Source organism: Lissotriton helveticus, chromosome 3_1 (assembly GCF_964261635.1).
Source record: "Lissotriton helveticus chromosome 3_1, aLisHel1.1, whole genome shotgun sequence".
Taxonomy (NCBI): Eukaryota; Metazoa; Chordata; class Amphibia; order Caudata; family Salamandridae; genus Lissotriton; species Lissotriton helveticus.
In genome coordinates this window covers 1,855,669,761-1,855,697,197 of record NC_136061.1, presented here as the reverse complement: position 1 = coordinate 1,855,697,197, position 27,437 = coordinate 1,855,669,761, and the positions used below count along the sequence as shown (strand labels likewise).

The 27,437-nt window shown below is 49.8% G+C and overlaps 1 protein-coding gene across 2 annotated transcripts in view; it reads right to left on the bottom strand.

The window, feature by feature from the left end:
* The window catches only part of PIDD1 (p53-induced death domain protein 1), a 197,708-nt gene that overhangs the window by 143,752 nt on the left and 26,519 nt on the right, over positions 1-27,437 (bottom strand). For both annotated transcript variants that reach the window (XM_078682801.1, XM_078682802.1), the window contains one exon: positions 3,368-3,720. In XM_078682801.1, the coding sequence (XP_078538927.1) occupies positions 3,368-3,620 (253 nt within the window). In that variant the 5' untranslated portion in view covers positions 3,621-3,720. The remainder of the gene's footprint in view (positions 1-3,367; positions 3,721-27,437) is intronic.

Here is a 27,437-nt window from a genome sequence, read left to right as displayed (position 1 = left end):
GCAGCCTACTTGTCCATAAAACTCCTATGGTGGGCCAGCAATTCTACCAATCCCTTGATGCCAGCTGCCACGATGCCTTAACTCGTTGCGGGCCACTTGTGAGGCGGGTCCCCTGTTGTCACGCGCCAAGGCTTGGGCTCGTGAAATATATCGAAAGAAAGTCCCTTCACCAAAAGGACCAAAGGACACAGCGGGGATGCCAGGTAATCATTTTATTTCACCACAGATCAGGCATGATGCATTTCGGCATATTTTCCGCCTTCCTCAGATGCCTTTTGCTGCACCGGAATTCACTCTGTCCCTCTTTGAAGAAATCACATGGTGCTCGAAGTAGTTGGAGTGTAGCAAGCTCCGCCTTTTATTGCTTGCAGCTGCGGTCCTTTGTTGCCTGGACTCAACATCCCAGCATGCATTGTACGGTAATCCAAATATATTACATCACTCATGACATCTTCTATGAAATCAATGATAATGTCACTGCGATAGTTGCAATTAAATTATTGATGAGAAAACTGTGCATGGCGGGCGTGGGTTATAGCTCCCTTAGGGCATGAGTTATAGTTACTTGAGAAAACTTTAAATATAACTGGTGTATTTTTTTTTTTTTTGTTTAAAATGTTATGGTGTGACTGACCATTTTGCCTAACTATAGCGTTACTTTAACCTTTGTTTTTTTCGGTGAATATATATATATATATATATATATATATATATATATATATATATATATATATATACACATATATACACATATATACATACATACACACACACACGCACACACACACACACAGATGGAGAGAGAGAACTGTAATTTGGTCCAGTATTACACTGTATATATGCAATTTACATTGCATTTGATAGTTAATAAAAAACACCACCCCAAATACAACATGTAATGAAGTATTCAGAAAATAAATTGAATATCTGTCAGATTATGTTGCATGGTCTACCTCATCGTGCTGCTTCAGCATGTACTACTATAATTACCCAAGTCGCTGCTCATGTTTTACCTGCTCATAGGAATAAAAGGATACATTTGCCCAAGCATTCAAACATTTGACATGCAGGTTGCACACGTATTTGCAGCAGGTACACAGACCCACGTACTACTGTAAACACTGAGCTCGGCAGTTGCATTCCATTTTGGGAGAAGAAAGCCAAAGGAAAGCAAGAGTGACTGAGGGCATCTGAAGCTTGGCGTCAATTGTGAGTGGGACTAGGAAATCTGCAACATCTACCCATCTCTGTGCTTTAGACACGTCCTTTCCTTAGCAGGCTCGCTTTACACCCAGCTTCTTAGATACCACAGCGGGCTGAGCGCCTATGGCTTAAAGCTGTGCACTACATTCTGAACGAGATATACACCTTTTGGCTGGATTAACTCATTGATTCTTATTTTCACCCTCAATTATAAAATCTGACGTTCATTAAATTAATACCGAATAGAGTTGAATAATAATAACTATGATTAACGGTTAATGTCCACAAGGTACGGGAGTGATTGAATCAGGGCACCCGTGAACCCTCAGCAGGTGTTAGACGAATTATGAGGCGGCGGCGGCTTTTGCAGCAAAATGAAGGTTGTGTTGAGGGAAAACGAAATAGGATAAAGTCAAATGCAATGAAGCAAAATCGACATATAGCAAAAGATGGCGGGACGCTAGTCCTGGCAGGCTCGCCGTGGGTCCGGGCACTGCAGGGGCCGTGATCTGAAGAAGAAGCCACAAGCTCCAGGTGGCATCAGCCAAGAACACGCTTTCGAAAGCTGGCGAGGAGCAGCGCTCAGCCTGGGAAGCAGGCGCACGTGCTCCCTCAGGGGAACGTCTGCCCTCAGGCATAGGCGCGCTATGCGCCGCATCAAGGCTGGAAGATTGCTTCACTGAGATGGCTGACGGTTCTATTCACTCGGACCTGTGCACCGCTGTAACGAACCATGGGGACAGGCCCGCCCTCACGGTGGTGCACCTGCATCGGGCCATTGATCCTCACCACAAACAAGGTAGATTCCCTTTCCTGGAACCCGTCTTGGTTTCCCAAATTCCCCAAAAACTTCAAAGCAGGCCTAATTTGGGGATTGTTCATATGGTCACATTGTCCCAGGAAAGGGAACGCCCACAGCACGACCTGGACTCGCACACTCTTCTGATTGTTGGTGAGAAATTTACAATCACTTACATCAACAGAGGAGACCGACGCATCCCTTGGTTGGGATGGGAGCAATTTACACATGATGCTGTCACATGATGGGCCAAGTCCTTCGGCAGCATATCACAAGGCATTAACCCCCAAAACACTCCTAGCTTGGTGTTCCTCGCTACCCTCTGGCACAGGGCACAAGTGCGTCCTAAACAAAGTGGGGGGCTAATTTAGTTAGGCAGTATGCAAGTGACATCATGGCGCGTACCAACAAGAAGCATGACGTGAGGGTGTGTAACATCACACATGGCAAGAAGTGACATCAGATATTAAGAACTCACACGTTTATCAGGTATATCACAAGTACATTTAAGGGCATTATGAGATTTAACAAATTAGATTTTGCGTCAGGTTGTGTCAAAAAAGTGGCACAATGCCAACGCGCAATCTGGGCCACAACAAATACATTTTTGTTTTTTTAAAGCCTTGCCACAAAGAAATTTGCAACAAGGAGAAGCATGGTAGCTGATCTGTTCTGCTTAATTGGTAGCCACTACTGCATTTTAAAATATTTTATGGGGTTAAGACACTTGCTACAGAGATCTTTGCGTGCCCAGTAAATCTCAGGAAATATTAATCCTGGTAAAATAACTCTGGAGGGTAAAGCTTTTGCAGGAGGGATATGTATTTCGTGAAACCCCAGATTTGAATCAAAGTAGTACGGAAGGTAAGTGTCTCCTGCAAAGCACATTGTGTAACATGCAGATGACAAATTTTAATTTTATGTAGATGGGTAAGTGTGTTACTGCTTTCTACACAGCAATCCTTTTGTTACTTGCAGTTAATAAATTGTAATCCTTCTACTATCGCCCAGTGAGCTATGAAGGACATGAGACTCCTATGCCTTGTAACCCTCACCATCTTATGTAACCAGCTGTATACATTGATTTACAGACTTACATGACTTATTGTCAATGTATAATGTGTATGTTACGCAAAGTGATTTGACACCCCACATTGGGATGAGTAGCGCTGTAAAAAAAAAGTGCTATTTAAATAGTTATTTGTGAAAATACTGAGACAAACACATCTGACATTCTTACAGTGCATGCACTTATATACAGAGACTGAACAAAGTTCACCCTGTGAAAATAGTGGGTGGACGCCATCTACCCACGTGTACCCCAGACTTAAGCAGTGCTCTGGCACCCACATACAGATACCTTACCTTTAAGAACGAGGGAGGTAAGCCCGGTTAGGTGAGCAGCGGATGCCACTGCGGAATGGATCAGCTCTTCGTTGCAGCTCAGCCTCAGAAATTCCACCTGTTGCATCTCCTCTGGACACCGCAGCAGGAGCTGCAGGAACTGGTGGCACCCATCCGGATAGACGTCCAGGTTGAGTCTGTTGCCTGCTAGCTGGGGGCTGGCAGGCGCTGCCACCGAACTGCCTGCCCCCTGAGCATCCTCGAGCTCTGCCATCTTCTGTCTCTAGGCAGCAGCCAGGGCATGTTTCAACTTGCCAGGCAGGCAGGACCGGCACCATGAGGCATCAGGTGGTGAAGAGGAGGGTGAGGCAAGGCTGAAAGGCAGAGAAACGCAATCAGACATCTCTACGGACATGGGGCTTGATCAGCAAGGTGTCAAGAAACACACAGACCGATTTCAATGACGAGAAAGACATTACTTCAGTCAGACATTCAGCAGCACTGTAGAGGTTCTGTGTTAGAGCCACACTGCTTGCTATCCTGCCTGAAAGCATGAACCTTGGACTGACTGTGTGACTTCTAGTGGTCTCCCAATTATTGCTCATCAGGAGGAATTGTACCAGTAGGGATGAATACTTCAAGAACGCTAATATCTTGGTAAGCATATTGATAGAGGCTATAAAAATGTTTAAAAGACAGCTGTGTGAAAAGAGCTTAGTATACTCAACACGAAATGCTCCAGGTGCCCAAAAAAACCAATAACACACTGCTTACATGTGTCTTCACTTACAGCCCTATAGCCAACAAAGTTATGCTCATATATAAAAAAAAAACTGTTAGCAGTGTCACATGTGTCAGGAGATCACTGACCGTGTCGCTGCTCACATGCGTCTTTATAACACAATGCAGATAATGACTGCCACAACACACGTGTATGCCACATAAGCCTGCCCTAATGTGTAATGTGATGGGCACACCCCATCTCCTTTCTTTGCTATCAGTTCATGTCACCTTGTGAGGTGTGTAGGTCTTTTGTATGACCTTTGATGTCATGTGATTAAAAGCATTCGATTACTGCGGTTTGACACTTCTTTTCTGAGTGGATCGGATCCATAATCAGCATTTCCCAACATGAACTTTGCCTTTCATCTGGTGGCTGCAAACATGAACACCCATTCTGCTAATAGGAACCACTATCAGCTGCAGATTAAAATAAGCAAAATTGCTCTTCCATTGTGGCCAAAATATAAAGTCTTGCAATAGAACTGTCCCGGAATGCTGAAAACGCTTGACGCTGTAAAAAGGTCTACAAATCCATTTCTTTGAACCAAAATCAACACACTGTTTACTGACCCCTCTTCCTTCTAATACCTCCTGCTTAGTTAGATAAAAGGTCTAAGGTTGGCATACGCATTGTATTAGCAACTCCACTGAGAAGATACAGACAAGAGTGGGGGACTAGCAAAGGCTGAGAAATCTTCGTCCCTTTGGGTGGGTGTGGATGCAGTTCATGATCACAAGCAGGCCTGGTTCTAGCGGGTGGGCCGGGTGGGCCAGGCCCACCCAAACAAGAGCCTGGCCCATCCAAACAGATGCCTTGGCCCTCGCAGTGAGGGCTTGAAGGCAGGCGCCATGTGGAGATGAAGGGGTGAAAAAATAAATAAAGCCTTCTTAACATGTAAATGGTCTTTTAAAGACCAGTGAAGTACTCGGGTGCGGCTGCGATCATCTCAAAGGGCTGTTTGTGTGTGTGCGCCCGGGCTGAGACAGCTTCATTGGGCGCACACACACAGACAGTTTTTGAGATTATCGCAGCCGCACCTGAGTACTTCACTGGTCTTTAACCCGTTGCGTGCTCGTGACGGAACCGTTCCGTCACGAGCCTCGGGTGGGCTGTGCTGGTGACGGAACGGTTCCGTCACGGCCCGCTCGCTGCGCCCGTGCGGCGCGAATTCCGCGCCTGCGCTGAGCGTTCTAAAGAGCGGGCGGGGCCGTGACGGAACCGTTCCGTCACAAGCACAGCTCACCCGAGGGCCGTGACGGAGCGGTTCAGTCATGAGTACGGGAGCGCCGCGCGGCCCCGCCTCCCCCTTAGCGCTGCGGCGGAATAGCCGCCGCAGCTAAGGGGTTAAAAGACTATTTACATGTTAAGAAGGCTTTGTTTATTTTTTCACCCCTTCATCTCCACATGGCGAAAGGCAACAAATCCTTTCTTTGACAAAGATAATCTTTGCCTACTGTTCTGCTGCATGGATATTTCTTTTTCTATGCAGCGCAGGAGAAAAGAAGTTTGTTTATTCCTAGTCACCTTTGCTGACCCCTGCAGCTGCTTATCCTATGAGGCTTTGACACAAAGTTTGACTAATGGAGTAGTAGGTAAGAGAATGTGTTACTATTATTTTTTTTTAATCAGCACAGGCCCAGCAGGACACATACTTCGTTTGCGTTTCATTTAAACAGTTTTTATCATTATCATGGCAGGTGCAGGAGAACAATAAGACATTACAGAATGCCCAGATAACACTGGTGGGGTGGAAGAGGTCATGGGGTGGAGGGGGAGCTAGGGAGAGATGAGGGGCACTGGTGGAGGGTGGTAGTGAGGGAGTCTGAGGAGGAGGTCTAAGGGTGGGGGGGGCTACGGAGAGATGAGGGGCACTGTGGAGGGTGGCAGTGAGGGAATTCGAGGAGGTGGTCACCGGAGAGATGAGGGGCACTGGTGGAGGGTGGCAGTGAGGGAATCCAAGGAGGAGGTCAATGGGGGGCTACAGGGAGATGAAGGGCACTGCTGGAGGATGGCAGTGAGGGAGTGTGAGGGGGAGGTCACGGGGTGGGGGAACTACAGAGAGATGAGGTGAGCTGGGCGAGGGAATCAGAGGAAGAGGTCATGGGGTGGAGGGGAAAAAATAAATAAATGTAAAAACTACAGAGAGATGAGGGGTACTAGTGGAGGGTGGCAGTGAGGGATTCCGAGGAGGAGGTCAAAGGGTGGGGGGGTGCTATGGAGAGATGAGGGGCACTGGTGGAGGGTAGCAGTGAGGGAATCCGGGAAGGAGGTCATTGGGTGAGGGACTTGAGAGAGATGAGAGGCACTGGTGGAGGGTGGAAGTGAGGGAATCTGAGGAGAAGGTCATGAGGGGGAGGGGCTATGGGGAGATGAGGGGCACTTGTGTTGTATGGCAGTGAGAGAATCTGAGGAGGAGGGCAATAGGGGGAGCCATGGAGGGATGAGGGGCACTGTTAGAAGGTGGTAGTTAAGGTATTTATGGAGAAAAAGGTTATTGGTGTGGCGCCAAAAAAGACTTTCGCATCAGTGCTAAATCCGACCCTGTCATGCCCTTCCTGTTTTTGTTTATTTAATTAACAGTCGGGTCATAAGGGCTACTGTGGACATACTTTAAAGTGTGTGCTAATTATATTTACTGCTATATTCAATGTTTTAAGTTTGAAGGTGATTTTACTAATGTTTTTACCAGGAAAAATGAAAGTGGAGCCCAATGGTGCCTGATATGGGGCTGGGGCCCAAGGTTAACTGTGAGATAAGGTGCACTGAAGAGGAGTAGTGGATAATCAAGTCTGTAAGGGAGTGCGTTTCAGAGTCTGGGGTCAGGTGGAGGTAGTAATGAAGAGGGATTCTCACTGAAGGCTCGCACAGAGGGAGCCCGAGAAGGGTCACTTGCCTGATAGTCCCACCTCAGAAACCTCCTCTTCCCATCAAAGGAACTTTACATGGAAAAAACACTTTTTGAGAGTGATAATATGTAGAAAGAGAATTGGAAAAGAGTGCTTTTTACTGGGCCTTGTAAGACTAAGAAGAGATAAAGGGGGGCCCTGAAGCAGGCCTGCCCAGACATATATGCGACAAATTGAGCTCGCAGTGGCCCACCCAAATGCCCCCTTGGCCCACCCAAATAAAAATTCCTGGAGCCGGGCCTGATCACAGGAGGGGTATTTTGCGTGGGTGAATTATTTCTGTCAATGCCAAGTTTCCCGAGTCCTGTCTGTAGTCGGAAAGACAAAATCAAGCAAACTTTTTGCTGCTCTTCATCTTTCCACTTACATGGGAAGTTTCCTGTCTCTAGAGCGCTGGGCTCTGCGGCTCCCTGCTCTCGGCCTGGGTGGATGCCTCACAGTACACATATCTAGGGTAAACACACCAGGGGCCTTGATGCTGGCTCTTTGACCATGACACACATGAGAGCCCTCTGGAGGTTTTGGGGATGCCCCCACACCTGCTGGTCTCATACACATTTAACCATTCCTAAACAAAGTTTTACATAATATACATTTAAATTCCAACACAATGTAAATTTGTTTATTTGTTCAATAACCTTGTATTCGCCTTTTTTCACTAACATAAACATAAAACTTTAATATTGCTACACCTTTGGCTAGCTTTTCAGCTTTATTCTATAACGGTCATTCCACTAAATACAATATAAATGAGTTCCAAACACTCAAAGATGACCATTTTACTTTGAACCCAATTTTTCTTCAATCCCAATGCATTTCGGGTCTTTATAAACCCTTCTTCAGGGGTATTCTGTGAAAATCATATTTGAAACTTGCATCAAAATCAATATGTGGTTATCCTCCGTATGGAACTACAACAAGAACATGAAATAGTGGAGTGAGAATATATTTAACAATGGTGATCATGAAGGAAGAAAGAGGGATAGAGAAATCTGACGATCTCTCTGTAGGACATGGGGAGAGACTGGGGAATGAGAAAGGAAGGGTGCAAAAAAAAGCAGCAGTGAAATATGGGGATTCTCGTACTCTGAACACTATGGGCCACTGTCTTAACAATAAGCATTGGCAAAGCCAATAACTCACGTATGTGAGAGATATTGGCTTTCCCAATGTCTTAGCAATGGTGGACAGCAGTGTGGCTGCAGTTCAGCATGGCTAAAAGGTAGTGGCGAGGCATAGAGGAGAGTGGTGTATAGTGGAGTGGCATGCAGTAGTATACATTAGCATGGAGTAGAGTGAAATAGATTAGAGGGGCGGAGGGTAGAGTGGCATAGAGTAGAATGACAGAGAGTAGAGGAATAGAGTAGAGCAGCATAGAATGGAGTACCATTGTATGGAGTGGCGTAGATTGGAGCGGCGTAGAGCAGAGTGGCGTAGAGTAGAGTGGCGCGAAATAGAATGGAGTGGCATAGATTGGAGCGGCCTAGAGTAGAGTGGCATAGAGTAGAGTGGCGCGGCGTGGAGTGGTATAAAGTGGAGCACCATAGTGTAGTGTTGAGTGGGGTGGAGAGGCATCGAGTGGTGTAGAGTAGAGTGGTGTAGATTAGATTGTCATAGAGTGGAGTGAAGTAGAGTAGTGGCATAGAATGGAGTGGCATGGAGTAGAGTGGCGTAGGGAAGAGTGAAGTGACGTACAGTGCCAGTGTGTGGAGTAGAGTAGAGGGGCATAGACTACAGTGGCATATACTAGAGCGCTATGGAACAGAGCAGCATGGAACAGAGCGGCATGGAACAGAGCGGCATGGAACAGAGCGGCATGGAACAGAGCGGCATGGAACAGAGCGGCATGGAATAGAGTGGCGTAGAGTACAGAGGCGTAGAGTGGCACAGAGTGGGATGGAGGGGAGTACAGTGGCATGAGTAGAGTGGTGTTGAGTGGAGTGCTGTCGAGTAGAGTAACAGAGTAGTGTGGCATAGAGTACAGTGGCAGAGTAGTGAGGAGTGGAGTAGAGTGATGTTGAGCGGAGTGGCATTGGGTGAAATGGAGTAGTAAAGTAGCACATAGTAGAGTGGCATAGACTGGAATGCAGTGGCAAAGAATGGAGGAAGTGGAGTGCCACAGAGTGGCATTGTGTCGAGTGGGGTGGCATATAGTAAAGTGGCATAGAGTAGCATTGTCTGAAGTGACGTAGGCTGGTGCAGAGTGGAGTAGAGTGGTATAGAGTAGAAAGGCGTGGAATGCCATTGTGTGGAGTGGGGTAGAGTAGCAATAGAGTGGGGTGGCACAGAGTGGCGTGGAGGAGTTTGGCATGTAGAGTAAGAAAGTGGCATAGAGTGGAGTGGCATGGAGTAGAGTGGTATGGTGTGTGGTGGGGTGGAGTAGAGTGACAGTGGAATGATGTGGCGTACAGTGGCATAGAGTGGAATGACAGAGTAGAGTGTTGTGGAGCAGCGTGTCATTGAGTAGAGTGTCATGGAGTAGATGGAGTGGAGAGGAGTTGAGTAGAGAGGAGTGGAGTGGCATCTGAGTAGAGAGGAGTGGAGTGGCATCTGAGTAGAGAGGAGTGACATCTGAGTGGGATGGAGTACAGTGATGTAGAGTGGTGTGGCGTAGAATACAGAGGCATAAAGTGGATCGGAGTGGCATAGAGTGAGGGGTGTAGAGTGTCTCAGAAAAGAGTGGCGTAGAAAAAAGTGGTGTAGAGAAGAGTGGCGTGGAGAAGAGTGGCGTGGAGAAGAGTGGCGTAGAGAAGAGTGGTATTATGTGGAGTGGAGTACATTAGAGCGAGATAGAGTAGAGTAGCTTAGAGTGGAGCAGAGTGGAAAAGAGTATAGAGTGGAGTGGCATAGTGTGGAGTGGCATAGAGTGGCATGGCATAGGAGTGGCATAGAGTACAGTAAAGAGGAGCAGCTTAGAGTGCCATATATAGTGGGGTGGAGTAGATGGGCGTAGGATGGAATGAAGTGGCATAGAGTGGAGTGGCTTGGCTTAGAGTGAGTTGTGTGGAGTGGAGTGGAGTACAGTGGAGTGACAGAGAGTGCCATGGAGTGGCATAGAGTGGATTGGCAGAATGGAGTGGCATAGTAGTGGCGTGGAGTAAAGAGGCGTAGCTTAGAGTGGGGTAGAGTCGAGGGACGTAGAGTTGAGTTATGTGGAGTAGACTGGCGTGGAGTAGGGTAGAGTGAAGCAGAGTGCATACAGTAGAGAGACGTATGAGAGACGTATTGTGGAGTGGCACAGAGTAGAGTGGCATAGAGTGGAATGGAGTGACATAGAGAAAAGTAGATTGGCATAGAGTAGGGTGTAGTGGCGTGAAGTAGTTTGGCCTGAAGTGTAGTGGTGTGGGGTGGCGTAGAGTGGAGTAGCGCAGAGTGGAGTGGCATAGAGTGGAGTGGCATAGAGTGGAGTGGCATACAGTGGAGCGGCATTGAGTGGAGTGGCATAGAATGGAGCGGCATAGAGTGGAGTAGCATTGTGTGGAGTGGAGTGGAGTGGAAAGGCTTAGAGTGAGTGGTGTGGAGTAGAGCAGATTAGCACAGTTGTGGGTGTAAGTAACTAAAATGACAATAGAGACAGCAGATAGAGTGAAAACAAAATAAATAAGAAGCTGTATGCCGGTGTCAAAAGTAGGAATGCACATTGTACATCCGGGAATAATACGGAAACCCTTATAAAATAAAAAAATAGTATGTTGCAAAAAGACGAGGAAGAACAATGAGGAGAAAGAGCATTTGTACTGGTCTACGCAACAGGGAGTAGTTAACACAAGGAAGGAAAGGAAGTCTAAGGAAGCCAAGCAAAAGATTGCAAAGGAGAGTGACAAAGAAAAAAACTATTGGTATGCTGTGGGCAGGTTGTAAGCCCACTGAATTGTAAATTATAGGTATTGCAGCACAGCGCTTACGCTGTGTAGGTGAGAGCTAAAAAAGGCTCTTTTTTACCCCCAACTGTTGATATTCCACAACTTCTTTTCTCTCAGTTAGTATGATATGGAGTTTAAGTTTAAAGGAGTTGGAAGTGGTCTTTAGATATGAACTAGTTTCCTGCTCCATTAAATCTTCATACAAGCCAACAAGAAACGGAACTTTGGCGTAGAATTACAAAATTGAGTGAAGGAAGAGCGTGACAGTGAGGATGTAGTGCTTCTGTAGACATTTTAATGTTTTGAGCTCCTTAAAGTGATCTTCAAAACTAAGCCATGGCATCTTTTCCCTCTGGCTTTCGGTAAAATGTGATACCCCATATATAGAACTCGCTTCTTTAGAGTCACTTAGTCTTGCCTAAATCCTGCAGCCCTAGCAACCGCAGTTCTTCGCAGACAATTAGTGCGAGATTAATATAAGATCAGGTGCTACACAGGTTGGGTCGAGACCCTCATTTAACAGAAGTTGTCAACTTAAGCACCATAAGCAAGCGGTAAATAATTTGCTTATGTACACAGCACGTGGAGGTGCCCACCCCTGGCCTAAGACAAGCCTAGTCCTCACAATTGGCCACATTCCCCTATAAAATCTACTTACAATATTTGTGTACTCGGCATACTCACTCCAGGTCTGAACATTTGCCCTCACAGTACACTCATACCTTATCTCACCCCATATGAATATGTCAGCAGAAGAGATTTAGGGCCTAGCAGGGAAAGAAAAACCGCCATCGAACCCATACCTTCGGCACACTGAATATATAAAAAGTGCATGTTTTGAAGTTTTTGCACATTTACTGTGGCTCCAGGTGTGAGAGGGTTTGTAAGATTTGGTGACAGCCCCGAGAAAAGAGTTCAGTCAGGGATGCAGAGCACAGAGTCAGAGGAAAAAGAGCAATTTGAAACTACCTTTAAATCAGAAGCTCAGGTTCAAGTGTTGGTTGGAAGGGAGTGTATTTAGTTCACAGTCAGCTAGACCAGTGGTTCCCAATCTGTGCGCCGTGGCATCCCGGTGCGCCATCAAAACTTGTTTGGGGTGCCGCGAATAGAAGTGCACCAGTTTGGGAACCGCTGCGTCTGACCGTTTTTCTGTGGTCAGTACTCATGCACCAGTTTTTGATGTTAACGGGCTGCTAGGCGGCTTTCCCCTGCGGCACTAGATTAGGTTGCTGTTCGTTGTTTGGAATACACACGGCATTGTTTTCACGCGGTCGTTGCGACACTTGGGGAGGTCTGTGAGGTGGCAAGAACAAAGACAGATAAGTGCTGGTGTTCGTCCACGTCACAGGCCCAGACCTGGCACACAGCAGGCGTGGACAGCGCTCGCCTCACCAAAAGGGTTTCCATTTAATTTAGATCTTGTATCTGTCATTCTTTATTATAATAAGTAGTGTTTTCTTTATCTTTAAGCATTCTGCTGAGGTTTGGTGGGATTTCCATTCTGTCATTTCCCAGCTCTCAAAAACACACGTCGAGTTGTTTTCTTAACAAGTGAAATTGAAAAGTTATGTTTTTCATAAAAATATTTGCATGAGCAATCTTTTTGTACTCACTGCTTATCTGGATATAGGCTTCTCCTATTAGTTGTAATGAAGAAATATCTGTCGTGCAATTGGGTTTCTGGACTTTACTGCAGATGTGTAAGTACTTTGATGAACAGACATCATAATGTAGTAATTCCCCACCCTCTGGGCCAGTTTGCATTAATATACAAGAATGTAGTCAGCGCGAGTGGATTACATTTTGTAATATAACTTCCTGTATTCTACTCCATAGCCCTCCAGTTTAGCTTGCTGAAGTTCGCTGAGGGTCGTTACTTGTATACTACTTTGTTCGAGTTACTGGGAATAGCAGCTTATCAGGGACTGTCTTTTCCGTTCTTCTTCGATATTTGGTGACCACTTAATGGGGATACTGTAACGCCATCTGACTGGCTCGACAAGCTTCACAACCCTTAAACTTCTTGGAAAAAACAGTTATATCACGGACCTTACAAATTAGTATTTGTGCCACTATATTGGTGCATTCTGCTTCCTCCATCTATACTGCACAGATAGAGGAAAGATATCGTTTTGAAATTTGCCCTGACGAAGCTCCCATGGTTGGGGAGCGAAACGCGTGGGCTGTCTTGTGCAACTTGAAAAAACGAAAATAAAAAGAAAATTCTATTTTTGCAAATTTTTGGTCTCTTTCAATTTACTTTGCGACTGGTGCTGCCTCCATCTTTTCTTCAATTTGCTTATCTGGGATTCCAGTGGGACCGAACCGCAGCAGGTCTTGGAGGTTGGACAGCACAAAAAACTAGAACACTTTATGGGACTTTGGAAATTGAGGTGCTTTTTCTTTGATCCGTGCGGAAATCCTTTTGTTTTCTCTTAATATACAAGAATTTAGTCAGCGTGAGTGGATTACATTTTGTAATATAACTTCCTGTATTCTACTCCATAGCCCTCCAGTTTAGCTGATGCATTTTACTAAGCTGTTTAAACAGATCTCAGACATGAAAAACAGAAGTGAAACGGGTGATTTAGGTCAAGCCTCTGGATTACATATATTTAATTCACAACAGAAACACTAATATTGTTGGCCGCAAGCAAACTTAAAAACGTGCAGGTAAAACGAAGTGTAAACAAGCACTGGCAAATCCAACAGGTTTGGGTTTAATGTGCGAACACATGCAGCACATTAGAGCGAGGCACTTGAGTGGGAGCCAGCAGGAATCAACAGAGAGGTCTGTAGTTGCACAACGGTCTCTTGTGCTGTGCAATGCAAAAACTGAGCAGAAAGATACACCGAAACAGCAAATACCATTAGGTGAAAGATGAATACTCCACCGGCTTAGCGAAGCCTTGATTGACAAAGTCTTGTAGCCAATGGCTGAAGGAAGCTGGTTGTCGAACAGGCAAAGGTCGAAAATGGTGGACCCAAAGCCCACTGTATGTATATTGGTAGCAATAGGTGTGTTTGAGAGCAAACCCGACCTAAAAAAAGAACGTCATCCACAGTATACAATAGTGAACTTGTCACACAGTCCATATCACTCTGAGTATCACTGCCCCTCGAATAAGACCAACTCAGAGTAAGGGACAGCAGGGAGGTGTCAAGAACAAAGACAGATAAGTGCTGGTGTTCATCCACATCGCAGGCCCAGACCTGTCTCACAATGGGCATGGACAACGCTCGCCTCACCTTCTTCATGAATGTTTCGCACATTGGCATTTGTGATTGTGTGTTTCTGGTGCCACTGGACTCCCTTGGATTCTGTTTTCCAGGTTTGGCTGCTGGACACAGATTCCTATTGTTCGCCTTGGGCTCTTGCAGTCTCCTGCAAGGGAGAGGGCGGCAGCGGGTTGGTGGGACCTCTTTTACCGGTCTCTCACGGATGTGTCTCCGGGGTCCAGTGCTGCTGCAGAGAGACTGGCTCCGTCTGGCCTCGGGCCAGCGACGACCCGGGGGTGGACACCTCCACTCCGGGACGGGTGCACGGGGGGGGGGGAGTTTGGAGAGGGGGACAGCAGGCGCAATGGTGCGTGCCTTCACCTCGAGGCGTGGAACTGACAAGCTGAAGGGCCAGGGGTGGGGGGGGCAGAGATCCTGGGAATGGACTTCCTCTCCGGGCCATGGAGCTTGCACACTGGGGGGGCAGTAGATTCTGCATGCCGACACACTGGAGGGGTGTTAGACCTGACACCTTTTGGCGTGGTTCTTCCCCCATCTTTTTGCCTCTGACTCATGTGTTTTGATGCTGTGCTGGATTTCGTTTTTGCTGATTTAAATGTTTTGGACACTCTGCCACTGCTGATCAGTGTCAGAGTGTAAGTGCTCCTTCTGTAAATTGTGATATTGATTGAGTATACCTAATTGGCATATTTGTATCACCACGAAGTCCCTAGTAGAGGGCACTGTGTGTGCCAGGGCCGGTGATGACAAATGCTACTAGTGGGCCTGCAGCGCAGATTGCGCCACCCACATGAGTAGCTTTTAAAATGGTGACTCAGGCCTGCCAGCGCAGGGCCTGTGTGCAGTCAGTGGCTGCCATGTCAGCCTGGCCAGTGTCCCCACTGGCTAGGCCTAATCCTTCCCTGTCTGTGCACATCAGTCACCCCTATGGAAGGCTCAAGGTACCCCCCTGGGCAGGGTGCAGTGTATGGATAAGGTAGAGCATGTGCTAGTGCAGGTACTATGCTCTGGTAGTGGGCTGCAGCCATTTTGTGTGCTCACTGCTGTAAGGCTATCTTGCTCCATAGAGTAACATGGAGGGGGGCTGGGCCCATGTGATACCAGCCTATCTCCCCATAGGAACAAGATGGGACATAAGTGAAAGATATCCCTGGACTCAGAATTTAATGACACATCTTTTAGTGAAGGGTGTTTTTAAATCCTGTGTTGGAGAATAGCACTTTTAGAAAGTGGCTGTTCTCTTGTCTAAACCTTTCTGTGTGCCTGGGTTTGTGGAATGTCTGCCTGGTCTGGATGTGACAGGGAGGGGCTGCAGAGCCCCAGAGGAGAGGGTCGGAGCCATCCCGGGGGATGAAAGGGCACATCTGCCTGCCTGGGAGGAAGGAGGAAGGAATGCCAGATAAGTGCTGGGCTGTGCCTGCCTACCTCCCCCACATTAGCTCTCTCCTGGTGGTCAACTGACCCCACTGGCCCTGAAGCTGACAGGAAGAAGAAAGCCAGAGACACCTCAGTGCTCCGCAACCCCCAGAACTGGTTTAGACTGGACCCAGGGCCTCCATGCACAAAGAACTTCAAAGACATTGGGGGGTATAAGGAAAGGACCCCTGTCTGCAGAGAATTAGATTCTGAAATTCTGCAAGCAAGAAGGAACCCTCGCTGGAAGGAGGACAGCTAGAGAACTGAAGAAAGACTGCCTTGCTGTGTGCTCTAAGGGCTGACTTGTTCTGCTGTCCACCTGGAAGCTAAGGAGAAGAAAGGGACTTTGCTGTGTGCTGTGACCCTGCCTACTTGAAACTGCCAAGACTCTGCTGTGTGCTGTGTCTACAATCTTGAATCTCCAAGGGCCTGAGAAGAGCTGGCCCCCTGTCTGCAACCCAGGAACATAAAGGTTGCCCAAGGAAACAAGACTCTGCGGTGCCCCCCTGAAGCTGCTGTGTGGCAAGGAGATCGTGAAGCTGCTGTGTGCAGGGAAACTCGGGGACTGCTGGACTAAGCCCTGCTGATTGCCCCGTGTAGCGCGCTGGCTGCTCTCTGTTCTGCTTGAGAGTGCCGCGCTGTCTACTAACTGCTGCATCTCAAGATCGACGTGTTCATCGACACGTGTTGGTGGGGCCCAGAGGGTTCTGAAGCGCTCCAGCGTGGTGAGGGCTAAATACGCTTGACCCGCCTCAGTATCGCCGCGGGCCCGGGCCCTGAAATCACCCCCGAAGGTCTGCTCGCAGCCACGAAGGGGCCGCGCTGTGGTTGGCTGCCGCCGTAGGCTGAGGGAGAAACGCCGCGACCGGATTGGTCGATTTCCCCAGAGCAGGTGGTGACGTCACGGGAGGCTCGGCAGAAGCGCCGCGACCGGATTGGCTGATTCCCCCTGCGTGGTGGTGTCGTCACGGGAGGCTCGGCTGAAGGGCCGCGACAGGATTGGCTCCCGTCGTCAAGGACCTCGTCTGCCTGCGTAATCACCGCCGGGACCGGGGAAGACTGACCCGACCTCGCCGAGGGACCTGAAAGAGTGCTCCAGCCCCCGGCCTGCCGTCTCTGCTCCCCGCTGCTCCCTGGAGAACCGAGAGCGGGCGGTGGAGCGTCCTGAGACCGGCCGGGCTGGAGCGCTAGTGAGCGCTCGCTGCGAGGTGCGCCTGGAGGGGAATCCCCCCTCCCAACAGCATTGCGGTGAGACGCGCTAGAGGCGCGAAGGGTCCCTGGCGCTAGGGGCCGAGTCCTGTTGATGTTATAAAACCTTGGCATGATCCTTGGCTCGTTTTGAGAGCGAATTGCATATAAATCAGTGGCCATATTTTTGAGTGCTGATTTAAGAGACTAGAGACTATTCTTATTTTTATGCTAAGAACTGCCTATTTACAAGACCTACTAAGAATTAAGTGCAACCTTGTTCTAAATGAAGTGTTTAACGTGCAACCTTTAAGTTAGAAATGCTATGTGTTTTAAAGAAGTGATTATCATGCAACTGCTTCATTTACATGCTGAAACTAGATAAAGTTATATTTTATATATACTTACCTGTGTGGTCTCAGTTTGTGGTGGATTGGGAATTATTGTTGTGTTAAGTGCAAATGTTATCCACATTGCCTCCGAGTTTAGCCTAGACTGCTCGCGCCATGCTACCTAGAGGGTGAGCAGGGGTTATCTCAGAGGGTTATTCCGTCGCCCTGACCGGAACTAGGGGTCCCTACTTGGGCCAAGGTACTTACCTTTGCCAACCAGAGACTCCCGGTTCTAACATTGGTGGCTCGCGGTGCGGATTTTGAACTAATGATTGCACTTGACCTGCAGTGATTTCTTGTACATCACTAGTCTAGTTTAGCGGAACAGGTTGCGCAGGATTTTTTCTTTTTGGTGAAACCTTTTTAGTTGAAAAAGGGGTAGGAGGTAACATGTCTCAGACCGCGCAAAGCATGAATGCAGAAGGGGAAGTGGAATTTGAAAGCCAGGAGTTGCTCACCTATAACAAGGAGCAACTGAGAAAATTCTGCAGACAGCTTGAATGCCCAGTAAGGGGCGGCGCAAATAAGGAAGAGCTACGGACAGCTCTGAGGGCCTGGTGGGAGGCCAAACATGGTGCCCCGGAAGCTGCTACTGGAGAGGGAGACACACAGGAGAATGGGTTTTGGCCCAGTGAATTGCCAGTGGCGAAGCCAGCGTCTAGGGCCGGCAGCACCCACTCCAGTAGGATTATTTCTCCAGAGGAGGTGGAGGAGAATCAGAGAGCTAGGGCCCATGAGATTGAGCTTTTGAAGCTCAAAGCGGAAGCCGACGAGAAGAGACTGCGCCTAGAAGTTGAGAAAGAGGCGCAGGAGAGGGCGGCACAGGAGAGAAGGCATGCTCTCGCTTTGGAGGAAAAGAAGCTCCAATTGGCTCATGAGAGGAGCATGAAGGAATTGGATTTCAAATATAAAGAGAGGGGGTCCAGTTCTAATGGTGGCAGCGCACAACCAGTACAGGCGGGTAAGGTATACATACCAAAGGATCTGGTACAGAATTATCAGAGGGGTGAGGATATTTATGCGTGGTTCAGAGCGTATGAACTTGCCTTAAAGATGAATGAGGTGCCTGAGAAGAATTGGGGAGCAGGATTGTGGAAGCATTTTGAGGCCTCTGGGAGGGATGTTTTGGCACCCTTAGAAGCAAAGGATGCTTTGTCCTACTCCGCCATGAAGGAGGCTTTGTGCCTCAGGTATGGGCTCACTGCTGAACAGTACCGCCAGAAGTTTAGGAACTTCAAGAAGCTTGATTCAAGTACTTGGGTGGAGTGTGTGAGTATGTACACGCGTGCACTGGAAGGTTGGATGAAGGGCAGCAAAGTTACTGATTATGTGGGGTTGTGTCACTTGATTAGTAGGGAGCACTTAAGTAGTTTGTGTGTCCCAGAGCTGCGCCAGCATCTTTTGGATAGTAAGTTAACTGATCCCAGTGAGCTTGCTAAAGAGGCGGACCGGTGGACTAGCACCAGGGTCCACAAGGGGGTGGTAAGTACCCCCGCCAAAGGTGGACAGGGTCCCCAGCAGAAGAGTGGGGGGGACACGGGTAATCAAAAGGAGTCTTCTAAAGGGCCCCAAAGTAGTTCCCAAGAGAAGGTGTCTCAACCCCCCAAGTCTAAGAAGTCCTGGCCCCATAAGGGCCCGCAGGACAAGAAGACCCTCGCTTGCTATGCATGTAGGGAGGTGGGGCACATTGCTCCAAACTGTCCAAAGAAGAAATCTGCACCCACTGGAGCTCCAGCTCCAGCTCCGGCGATAGCCAGTGTAGCTTTGGGAGGGGATTTGATTTCTAGTGGGGAGGAGGGGTTAGCATTGATGACCCTTGTCTCTCTAGGAGACCGAGAGATGGCCCAGGAAACCTTGCTGCCCCAAAACACTAAGAAATACGGGCAGAAGGTAACCATCAATGGACAGGTGGTGGAGGCTCTGAGAGACACAGGGGCCAGCGTGACATCTGTTAGGTGTCAGTGGGTGTCTGAAGAGCAAATTGTTCCCCAGGTACTCCGGCCTGTGGTGGCAGCTGACAGTTCAGTGCGCTACTGCAGGCTGGCGAAAGTTCCATTTGAATGGGGAGGAGTCTCCGGTATTTTGGAGATTGTTGTAAGTGATGCCTTGCCTGTAGATTGTCTATTAGGTAATGACCTGGAGAGCTCCCCATGGAAAGAGGTGGAGCACAGGACTCACTTGGAGATGTTGGGTTTGCCTGCGTGGATCTGTGTGTCCACCCGTGCAATGACAGCCAGAGAGGGCGGTCTAGCAAAACTGGAGCCTGGAACAGTGGCCCAGGGACCTGCCAAGAGAGGAAGGGGTAGAGGGCGCGGGAAACCGGCCCCCACTGTTCCCACGGTCCAGGAGGAGGCAGACCCAGAGGGGGATGCCCTGGAACCTACAGGGGAGCAGGTGGCCGAACTAGGGGAATTGCCTGAGCTGTCCCAGTGGCAGCAAGAGGGTGGTCCCTCCAGGGAGGAATTCTGCCAGGCTCAGAAGGAGTGCCCTTCTCTCATTGGTGTGCGGCAGCAGGCTGCAGACCAGGCCGCCGGCCTGGGGTCCAAGGAGCATTTGATCTATTGGGAGGATGACTTACTTTATAGTGAGCCTAAGTTCGCTGAGCCCGGCGCAGCCCGTGTGCTGGTGGTACCGGAGCGCTTCAGGAACTTCCTACTGGGTCTGGCTCATGACGTGCCTCTCGCAGGACATCTGGGGCAAGACAAGACCTATCACAGGCTTGTCACCCATTTCTACTGGCCCCAGATGAAGACGCACGTCTCTGCCTTTTGTAAGTCTTGTCAGACTTGTCAGGCCAGTGGCAAGAGTGGAGGGAAGCGCGTGGCACCCCTCCAACCCTTTCCCGTGGTGAGCACCCCTTTTGAGCGGGTGGGCATTGACATCGTGGGGCCCCTGGATCCCAAGACAGCCCTAGGCAACAGGTTTATCCTGGTCTTGGTGGACCATGCCACTCGGTACCCGGAAGCCCTTCCGCTCAGGACAGTCACCGCCCCAGGGGTGGGCCGTGCCCTGATGGGGATCTTTTCCCGGGTGGGATTTCCGAAGGAGGTCGTTTCGGACCGTGGGACAAACTTCATTTCTAAATATATGAAGTCCCTGTGGAGTGAGTGTGGGGTGACATACAAATTCACCACTCCTTACCACCCTCAAGGAAATGGTTTGGTTGAGAGATTCAACCGCACATTGAAGGGCATGATCATGGGCCTGGAGGAGCCCATGAGGCGGAAATGGGATGTCTTGTTGCCATGCCTGTTGTTTGCCTACAGGGAGGTGCCTCAGAAATCCTTAGGGTTCAGTCCCTTTGAGTTGCTGTATGGCCACCCTGTCAGAGGGCCTCTGGCTCTGGTGAAGGAGGGGTGGGAGAAATCCCGTGGGAAAACCCCTCAGGATGTGTTCAGCTATGTGCTGGCCATTCGCAACCAGACCAAGCGCTTCAGGAAGCTCGCTCAAGAGAACCTGGAGGCTAGCCAGGAGGAAATGAAGAGGTGGTATGACCAGAACACTTCTCTGGTGGAGTTCCAACCTGGTCAGAAGGTGTGGGTGATGGCGCCAGTGGAGCCTTGTGCGCTCCGTGACAAGTGGTCTGGCCCATATGAGGTGGTGGAGCGCAAGAGCGAGGTTACCTATTTGGTTAACCTGAAGACTCCCAGGCAGCCCCTGAGAGTGCTACATGTGAACCGCCTCAAACCCCACTTTGAAAGAACTGAAGTGACTATGCTCATGGCTACAGATGTTGGAGGGGAGGAGGATAGTGATCCTCTCCCTGACCTCCTGGCAGTCAAGGAGCAAGATGGGTCAGTGGATGGTGTGGTCCTCTCCCCCACCCTGACCCCAAAACAGCGGGAGGACTGTCGCCAAGTGTTGGGTCAGTTCGCCCCACTGTTCTCCCTGACCCCAGGTGTCACCAAATGGTGCGTCCACGACGTGGACACTGGAGACAGCATGCCTGTGAAACAGAAGTTTTACAGGGTGGCTGACAAGGTCAGAGCTAGCATCAAGGAAGAAGTTTCCAAGATGTTGGCGCTTGGGGTTATTGAGCCCTCCAGCAGCCCCTGGGCTAGCCCAGTGGTCTTAGTGCCTAAGAAAGCTGCTACCCCCGGTGGCCCCCCAGAACTTCGGTTCTGCGTGGACTACCGTGGGCTCAATGCGGTCACGAAGACTGACGCACACCCCATCCCCAGAGCTGATGAGCTGGTGGATCGGTTGGGAGCTGCCCAGTACCTGAGTACTTTTGATTTGACTTCAGGGTACTGGCAGATTGCCTTAACTGACGGGGCAAAGGAGAGGTCAGCATTTTCAACGCCAGAAGGACACTTCCAGTTTCGTGTCATGCCCTTTGGGTTGAAAAATGCCCCCGCCACATTTCAGAGATTGGTCAACAAGGTACTGGCAGGGCTGGAGCAATTCAGCGCAGCCTACCTGGATGACATTGCGGTGTTCAGCTCCACTTGGGAGGAACACCTGCAACACCTCACTGAAGTGTTGAAGGCTCTGCAGAAGGCAGGCCTCACTATAAAGGCCAGTAAATGCCAGATAGGGCAGGGATCTGTGGTGTACTTGGGACACCAGGTGGGGAGCGGCAAGGTGGCGCCCCTACAGGCAAAAATTGATACCATTCTGGCTTGGGAACCCCCCAAGACCCAGACTGAGGTGAGAGCCTTTCTAGGTCTCACCGGGTATTACAGACGGTTTGTCAAAGGTTATGGCACCATTGTGGCCCCTTTGACAGAGCTGACATCTAGAAATCAGCCCAGGAAAGTGAATTGGACTGAGGCCTGTCAAACTGCTTTTGACACCCTCAAAACTGCCATGTGCACAGCACCGGTGCTTAAGGCACCTGACTTTTCAAGTGAGTTCATTGTGCAAACTGACGCTTCAGAGCAAGGCGTGGGAGCAGTGCTCTCACAGATCAATGACGAGGGAGGAGACCAACCTGTGGCTTTCATTAGCCGGAGGCTGATCCCCAGGGAACAAAAATGGAGTGCCATTGAAAGAGAAGCTTTCGCTGTGGTCTGGGCTCTGAAGAAGCTGAGGCCCTACCTGTTTGGGACTCACTTCCGTGTTCAGACCGACCACAGGCCCCTCAGATGGTTAATGCAGATGAGGGGTGAGAATCCAAAATTGTTGAGGTGGTCCATTTCCCTACAGGGGATGGACTTTACGGTGGAGCACCGCCCTGGTACAGAACACGCCAACGCTGACGGTCTGTCCAGATTCTTCCGCCTTAGTGATGAGGACTCCCAAGAGGTTGGGTAGTTCTCCCCACTTTCAGCTGGAGGGGACACGTGTTAGACCTGACACCTTTTGGCGTGGTTCTTCCCCCATCTTTTTGCCTCTGACTCATGTGTTTTGATGCTGTGCTGGATTTCGTTTTTGCTGATTTAAATGTTTTGGACACTCTGCCACTGCTGATCAGTGTCAGAGTGTAAGTGCTCCTTCTGTAAATTGTGATATTGATTGAGTATACCTAATTGGCATATTTGTATCACCACGAAGTCCCTAGTAGAGGGCACTGTGTGTGCCAGGGCCGGTGATGACAAATGCTACTAGTGGGCCTGCAGCGCAGATTGCGCCACCCACATGAGTAGCTTTTAAAATGGTGACTCAGGCCTGCCAGCGCAGGGCCTGTGTGCAGTCAGTGACTGCCATGTCAGCCTGGCCAGTGTCCCCACTGGCTAGGCCTAATCCTTCCCTGTCTGTGCACATCAGTCACCCCTATGGAAGGCTCAAGGTACCCCCCCTGGGCAGGGTGCAGTGTATGGATAAGGTAGAGCATGTGCTAGTGCAGGTACTATGCTCTGGTAGTGGGCTGCAGCCATTTTGTGTGCTCACTGCTGTAAGGCTATCTTGCTCCATAGAGTAACATGGAGGGGGGCTGGGCCCATGTGATACCAGCCTATCTCCCCATAGGAACAAGATGGGACATAAGTGAAAGATATCCCTGGACTCAGAATTTAATGACACATCTTTTAGTGAAGGGTGTTTTTAAATCCTGTGTTGGAGAATAGCACTTTTAGAAAGTGGCTGTTCTCTTGTCTAAACCTTTCTGTGTGCCTGGGTTTGTGGAATGTCTGCCTGGTCTGGATGTGACAGGGAGGGGCTGCAGAGCCCCAGAGGAGAGGGTCGGAGCCATCCCGGGGGATGAAAGGGCACATCTGCCTGCCTGGGAGGAGGGAGGAAGGAATGCCAGATAAGTGCTGGGCTGTGCCTGCCTACCTCCCCCACATTAGCTCTCTCCTGGTGGTCAACTGACCCCACTGGCCCTGAAGCTGACAGGAAGAAGAAAGCCAGAGACACCTCAGTGCTCCGCAACCCCCAGAACTGGTTTAGACTGGACCCAGGGCCTCCATGCACAAAGAACTTCAAAGACATTGGGGGGTATAAGGAAAGGACCCCTGTCTGCAGAGAATTAGATTCTGAAATTCTGCAAGCAAGAAGGAACCCTCGCTGGAAGGAGGACAGCTAGAGAACTGAAGAAAGACTGCCTTGCTGTGTGCTCTAAGGGCTGACTTGTTCTGCTGTCCACCTGGAAGCTAAGGAGAAGAAAGGGACTTTGCTGTGTGCTGTGACCCTGCCTACTTGAAACTGCCAAGACTCTGCTGTGTGCTGTGTCTACAATCTTGAATCTCCAAGGGCCTGAGAAGAGCTGGCCCCCTGTCTGCAACCCAGGAACATAAAGGTTGCCCAAGGAAACAAGACTCTGCGGTGCCCCCCTGAAGCTGCTGTGTGGCAAGGAGATCGTGAAGCTGCTGTGTGCAGGGAAACTCGGGGACTGCTGGACTAAGCCCTGCTGATTGCCCCGTGTAGCGCGCTGGCTGCTCTCTGTTCTGCTTGAGAGCGCCGCGCTGTCTACTAACTGCTGCATCTCAAGATCGACGTGTTCATCGACACGTGCTGGTGGGGCCCAGAGGGTTCTGAAGCGCTCCAGCGTGGTGAGGGCTAAATACGCTTGACCCGCCTCAGTATCGCCGCGGGCCCGGGCCCTGAAATCACCCCCGAAGGTCTGCTCGCAGCCACGAAGGGGCCGCGCTGTGGTTGGCTGCCGCCGTAGGCTGAGGGAGAAACGCCGCGACCGGATTGGTCGATTTCCCCAGAGCAGGCGGTGACGTCACGGGAGGCTCGGCAGAAGCGCCGCGACCGGATTGGCTGATTCCCCCTGCGTGGTGGTGTCGTCACGGGAGGCTCGGCTGAAGGGCCGCGACAGGATTGGCTCCCGTCGTCAAGGACCTCGTCTGCCTGCGTAATCACCGCCGGGACCGGGGAAGACTGACCCGACCTCGCCGAGGGACCTGAAAGAGTGCTCCAGCCCCCGGCCTGCCGTCTCTGCTCCCCGCTGCTCCCTGGAGAACCGAGAGCGGGCGGTGGAGCGTCCTGAGACCGGCCGGGCTGGAGCGCTAGTGAGCGCTCGCTGCGAGGTGCGCCTGGAGGGGAATCCCCCCTCCCAACAGCATTGCGGTGAGACGCGCTAGAGGCGCGAAGGGTCCCTGGCGCTAGGGGCCGAGTCCTGTTGATGTTATAAAACCTTGGCATGATCCTTGGCTCGTTTTGAGAGCGAATTGCATATAAATCAGTGGCCATATTTTTGAGTGCTGATTTAAGAGACTAGAGACTATTCTTATTTTTATGCTAAGAACTGCCTATTTACAAGACCTACTAAGAATTAAGTGCAACCTTGTTCTAAATGAAGTGTTTAACGTGCAACCTTTAAGTTAGAAATGCTATGTGTTTTAAAGAAGTGATTATCATGCAACTGCTTCATTTACATGCTGAAACTAGATAAAGTTATATTTTATATATACTTACCTGTGTGGTCTCAGTTTGTGGTGGATTGGGAATTATTGTTGTGTTAAGTGCAAATGTTATCCACATTGCCTCCGAGTTTAGCCTAGACTGCTCGCGCCATGCTACCTAGAGGGTGAGCAGGGGTTATCTCAGAGGGTTATTCCGTCGCCCTGACCGGAACTAGGGGTCCCTACTTGGGCCAAGGTACTTACCTTTGCCAACCAGAGACTCCCGGTTCTAACAAGGGGTGGCTGGTGGAAGGGGTTGAATGTGTCCGAGTTGTGCACCTTTGCTCGGGGTTGCGGTGCTGGCGAAGAGACATGGGAGGCCCAGGGTGCGCACCTTCACCTCCAGTGAGGAGCTGGAATGCCGAGGAGTTGGGGAAGAGAGGGACAGTGGGCACAGGGTGGGCCCCTCCTGCTGCGGCATTGAGGGAGTGCTGCCGGCACTGTGTGAGGAATGGAGTGTGCATGGGGCTGCAGTTCCAACATGGTCACCTCCTTCCCTGGATGGACTGATGGGCCTTGAGGGGAGACAGAGTGCTGGACAAGGGGTGGGGTCCCTCTGCAATGGAATAAAGAGTGGGTGCTGCTGCTTGATGAAGGAGATTTGGTGGAGAAGCAAGAGTGGGCCCTGGGTGTCTGCTGCTCCACGGGCCCGGCAGACATTCTGCAGTGAGGCCAAGGGTGGATGCCTCATCTGCGAGATGCTCTGGGAGCGCTGCTACCACACAGTGTCCAGTGGGAACTGGAGGGAAGGGCCTGAAGACTGCATCCATGGATGTGCACACTGCTGGCACTGTGGGGGCTGTGAGCGGGAGGGACGCCGCATGGTTGTGATACCTTCATCAGCTTCATCCCAGCTGTTTTCAGGGAGAGGGATGGAGGTGATCCTGGGGCCAGGTTTGCATCTCTCCACCAGTCAAGGAAAAGTGTCGTAGTGGGGAGCCACAGCCTATGGCCAGTGGGTCAGGGGAGCCACGGGTCACAAAGGTTTGGGAACCACTGAGCTAGACACTAGATAATCTGTTTGTCAGGAGACACATGGGAGTGAACGCACAATCAGACTACAGTCAGACTCTACTAACATCACCATGGTTTCCCTTCTCCTTGTGACAGATCTTACCATAATGAGCATGCCCTTCATGCAGACATTGACCGCTCATTTGCTCCTAAGTGTGACCTCCCACTACCCCTTCCACGTTCCATACTTATTCCTTCTCATATGATAACATGTTCAATAAAACAACCCTACCACACATCGTTGATTGCCTGTGTCCCAGGGAGGCAGGGAAACCACTTGCCGCATGAATCGCTGCCAGTATTGAATGTTAAGCAACTATGGGAAATGGTTAATATTCTATGTGAGGGTCTGTTCTTCCGTAAATGTGAGCGCATGTGTGGCTGTGTAATGACTAGAGGTGGGTGATAAGTTCCGCTACGCTGGAGAAATTTTGGCCATTTCGCATTACGCTTCTAACGTGGAGTTCCAGCCAAAGTCTACCAACCGCTGCGTGATGGAGTTTTTTCTCACACACGGTTCACCAACAGTAAGTTGGCGAGCGAGATTTGGTGTCCCTTACCACAATTTTCAGTCGCAAGGAGGGCACCCAGCGAGATTTCTCCAACAAGGGTGGTTGCAACCATCCACGGTCAGAAAGCTGCTGCTTGAGTAGAAAATCTACATGGGCAGCAGGGAAATCAACTCAAGAAACAGCGTATTCTGGCGTGCCAGTGGCGCTGATTTTTCATTACGGAACAAGCTCCTGGCTCTAAATCACAGCGAAAGCAGCTCAACGTACCTATTTCCGCTTGTTCGTGGTACTCCTTGGAATTCGCACAGAGTTTTCATGTAATTCTTCGAAATTCCAGAGTGGAAATCCACGAGTTCCACCCACCCATAATAATGACCACTGAAGCACCTCTCCAGAGCGCCTTATGACATAAGAAAGCGGCTCTGTGCAGCTCGGATGCTCTGAATTAGCAGCCTCTGATTTATTTATATACCTATCTCTACACCACAAGTCGCCCTTTATTGGGAAGGTGGACGTTAGTGACCACTGTAACTTCAGGTGCTCTAGCCACATCATCACAATGTGACTGTGGACATACTGCCTACTTTCACTGCTGTTGTTTCCTGGTTAAGCCACAACCTGAAGGTGATGTTCATTCATGTACAGGCTATGTATACAGATGTTGAAGTGGGTGGGATCGGGCGGCTCGACATGCCCATACTTTTTTGATTCATGAAAAAAATGTCCTCTACGTTTTAGGTCTCGTGCAGCGAGAGACCTCTTGTAGGGGGTTTAGGAATCCATTTTGGGCAACGCTATTGGCCTTTGCGTGTGTCTTTTTTTACAAAGACAGCACACAATTGGACAAAGGCGGCGCATTTCTCCGCCTATTGCCTATTGGTGTCTGTTACGTGTAGCAGCAGCATATGTTTCCAATTATCGTGCCAAGACACGGGTGCAATCATTGGAAACATATGCTGCTGAACGCTGACGCTGAACCTCCTCTG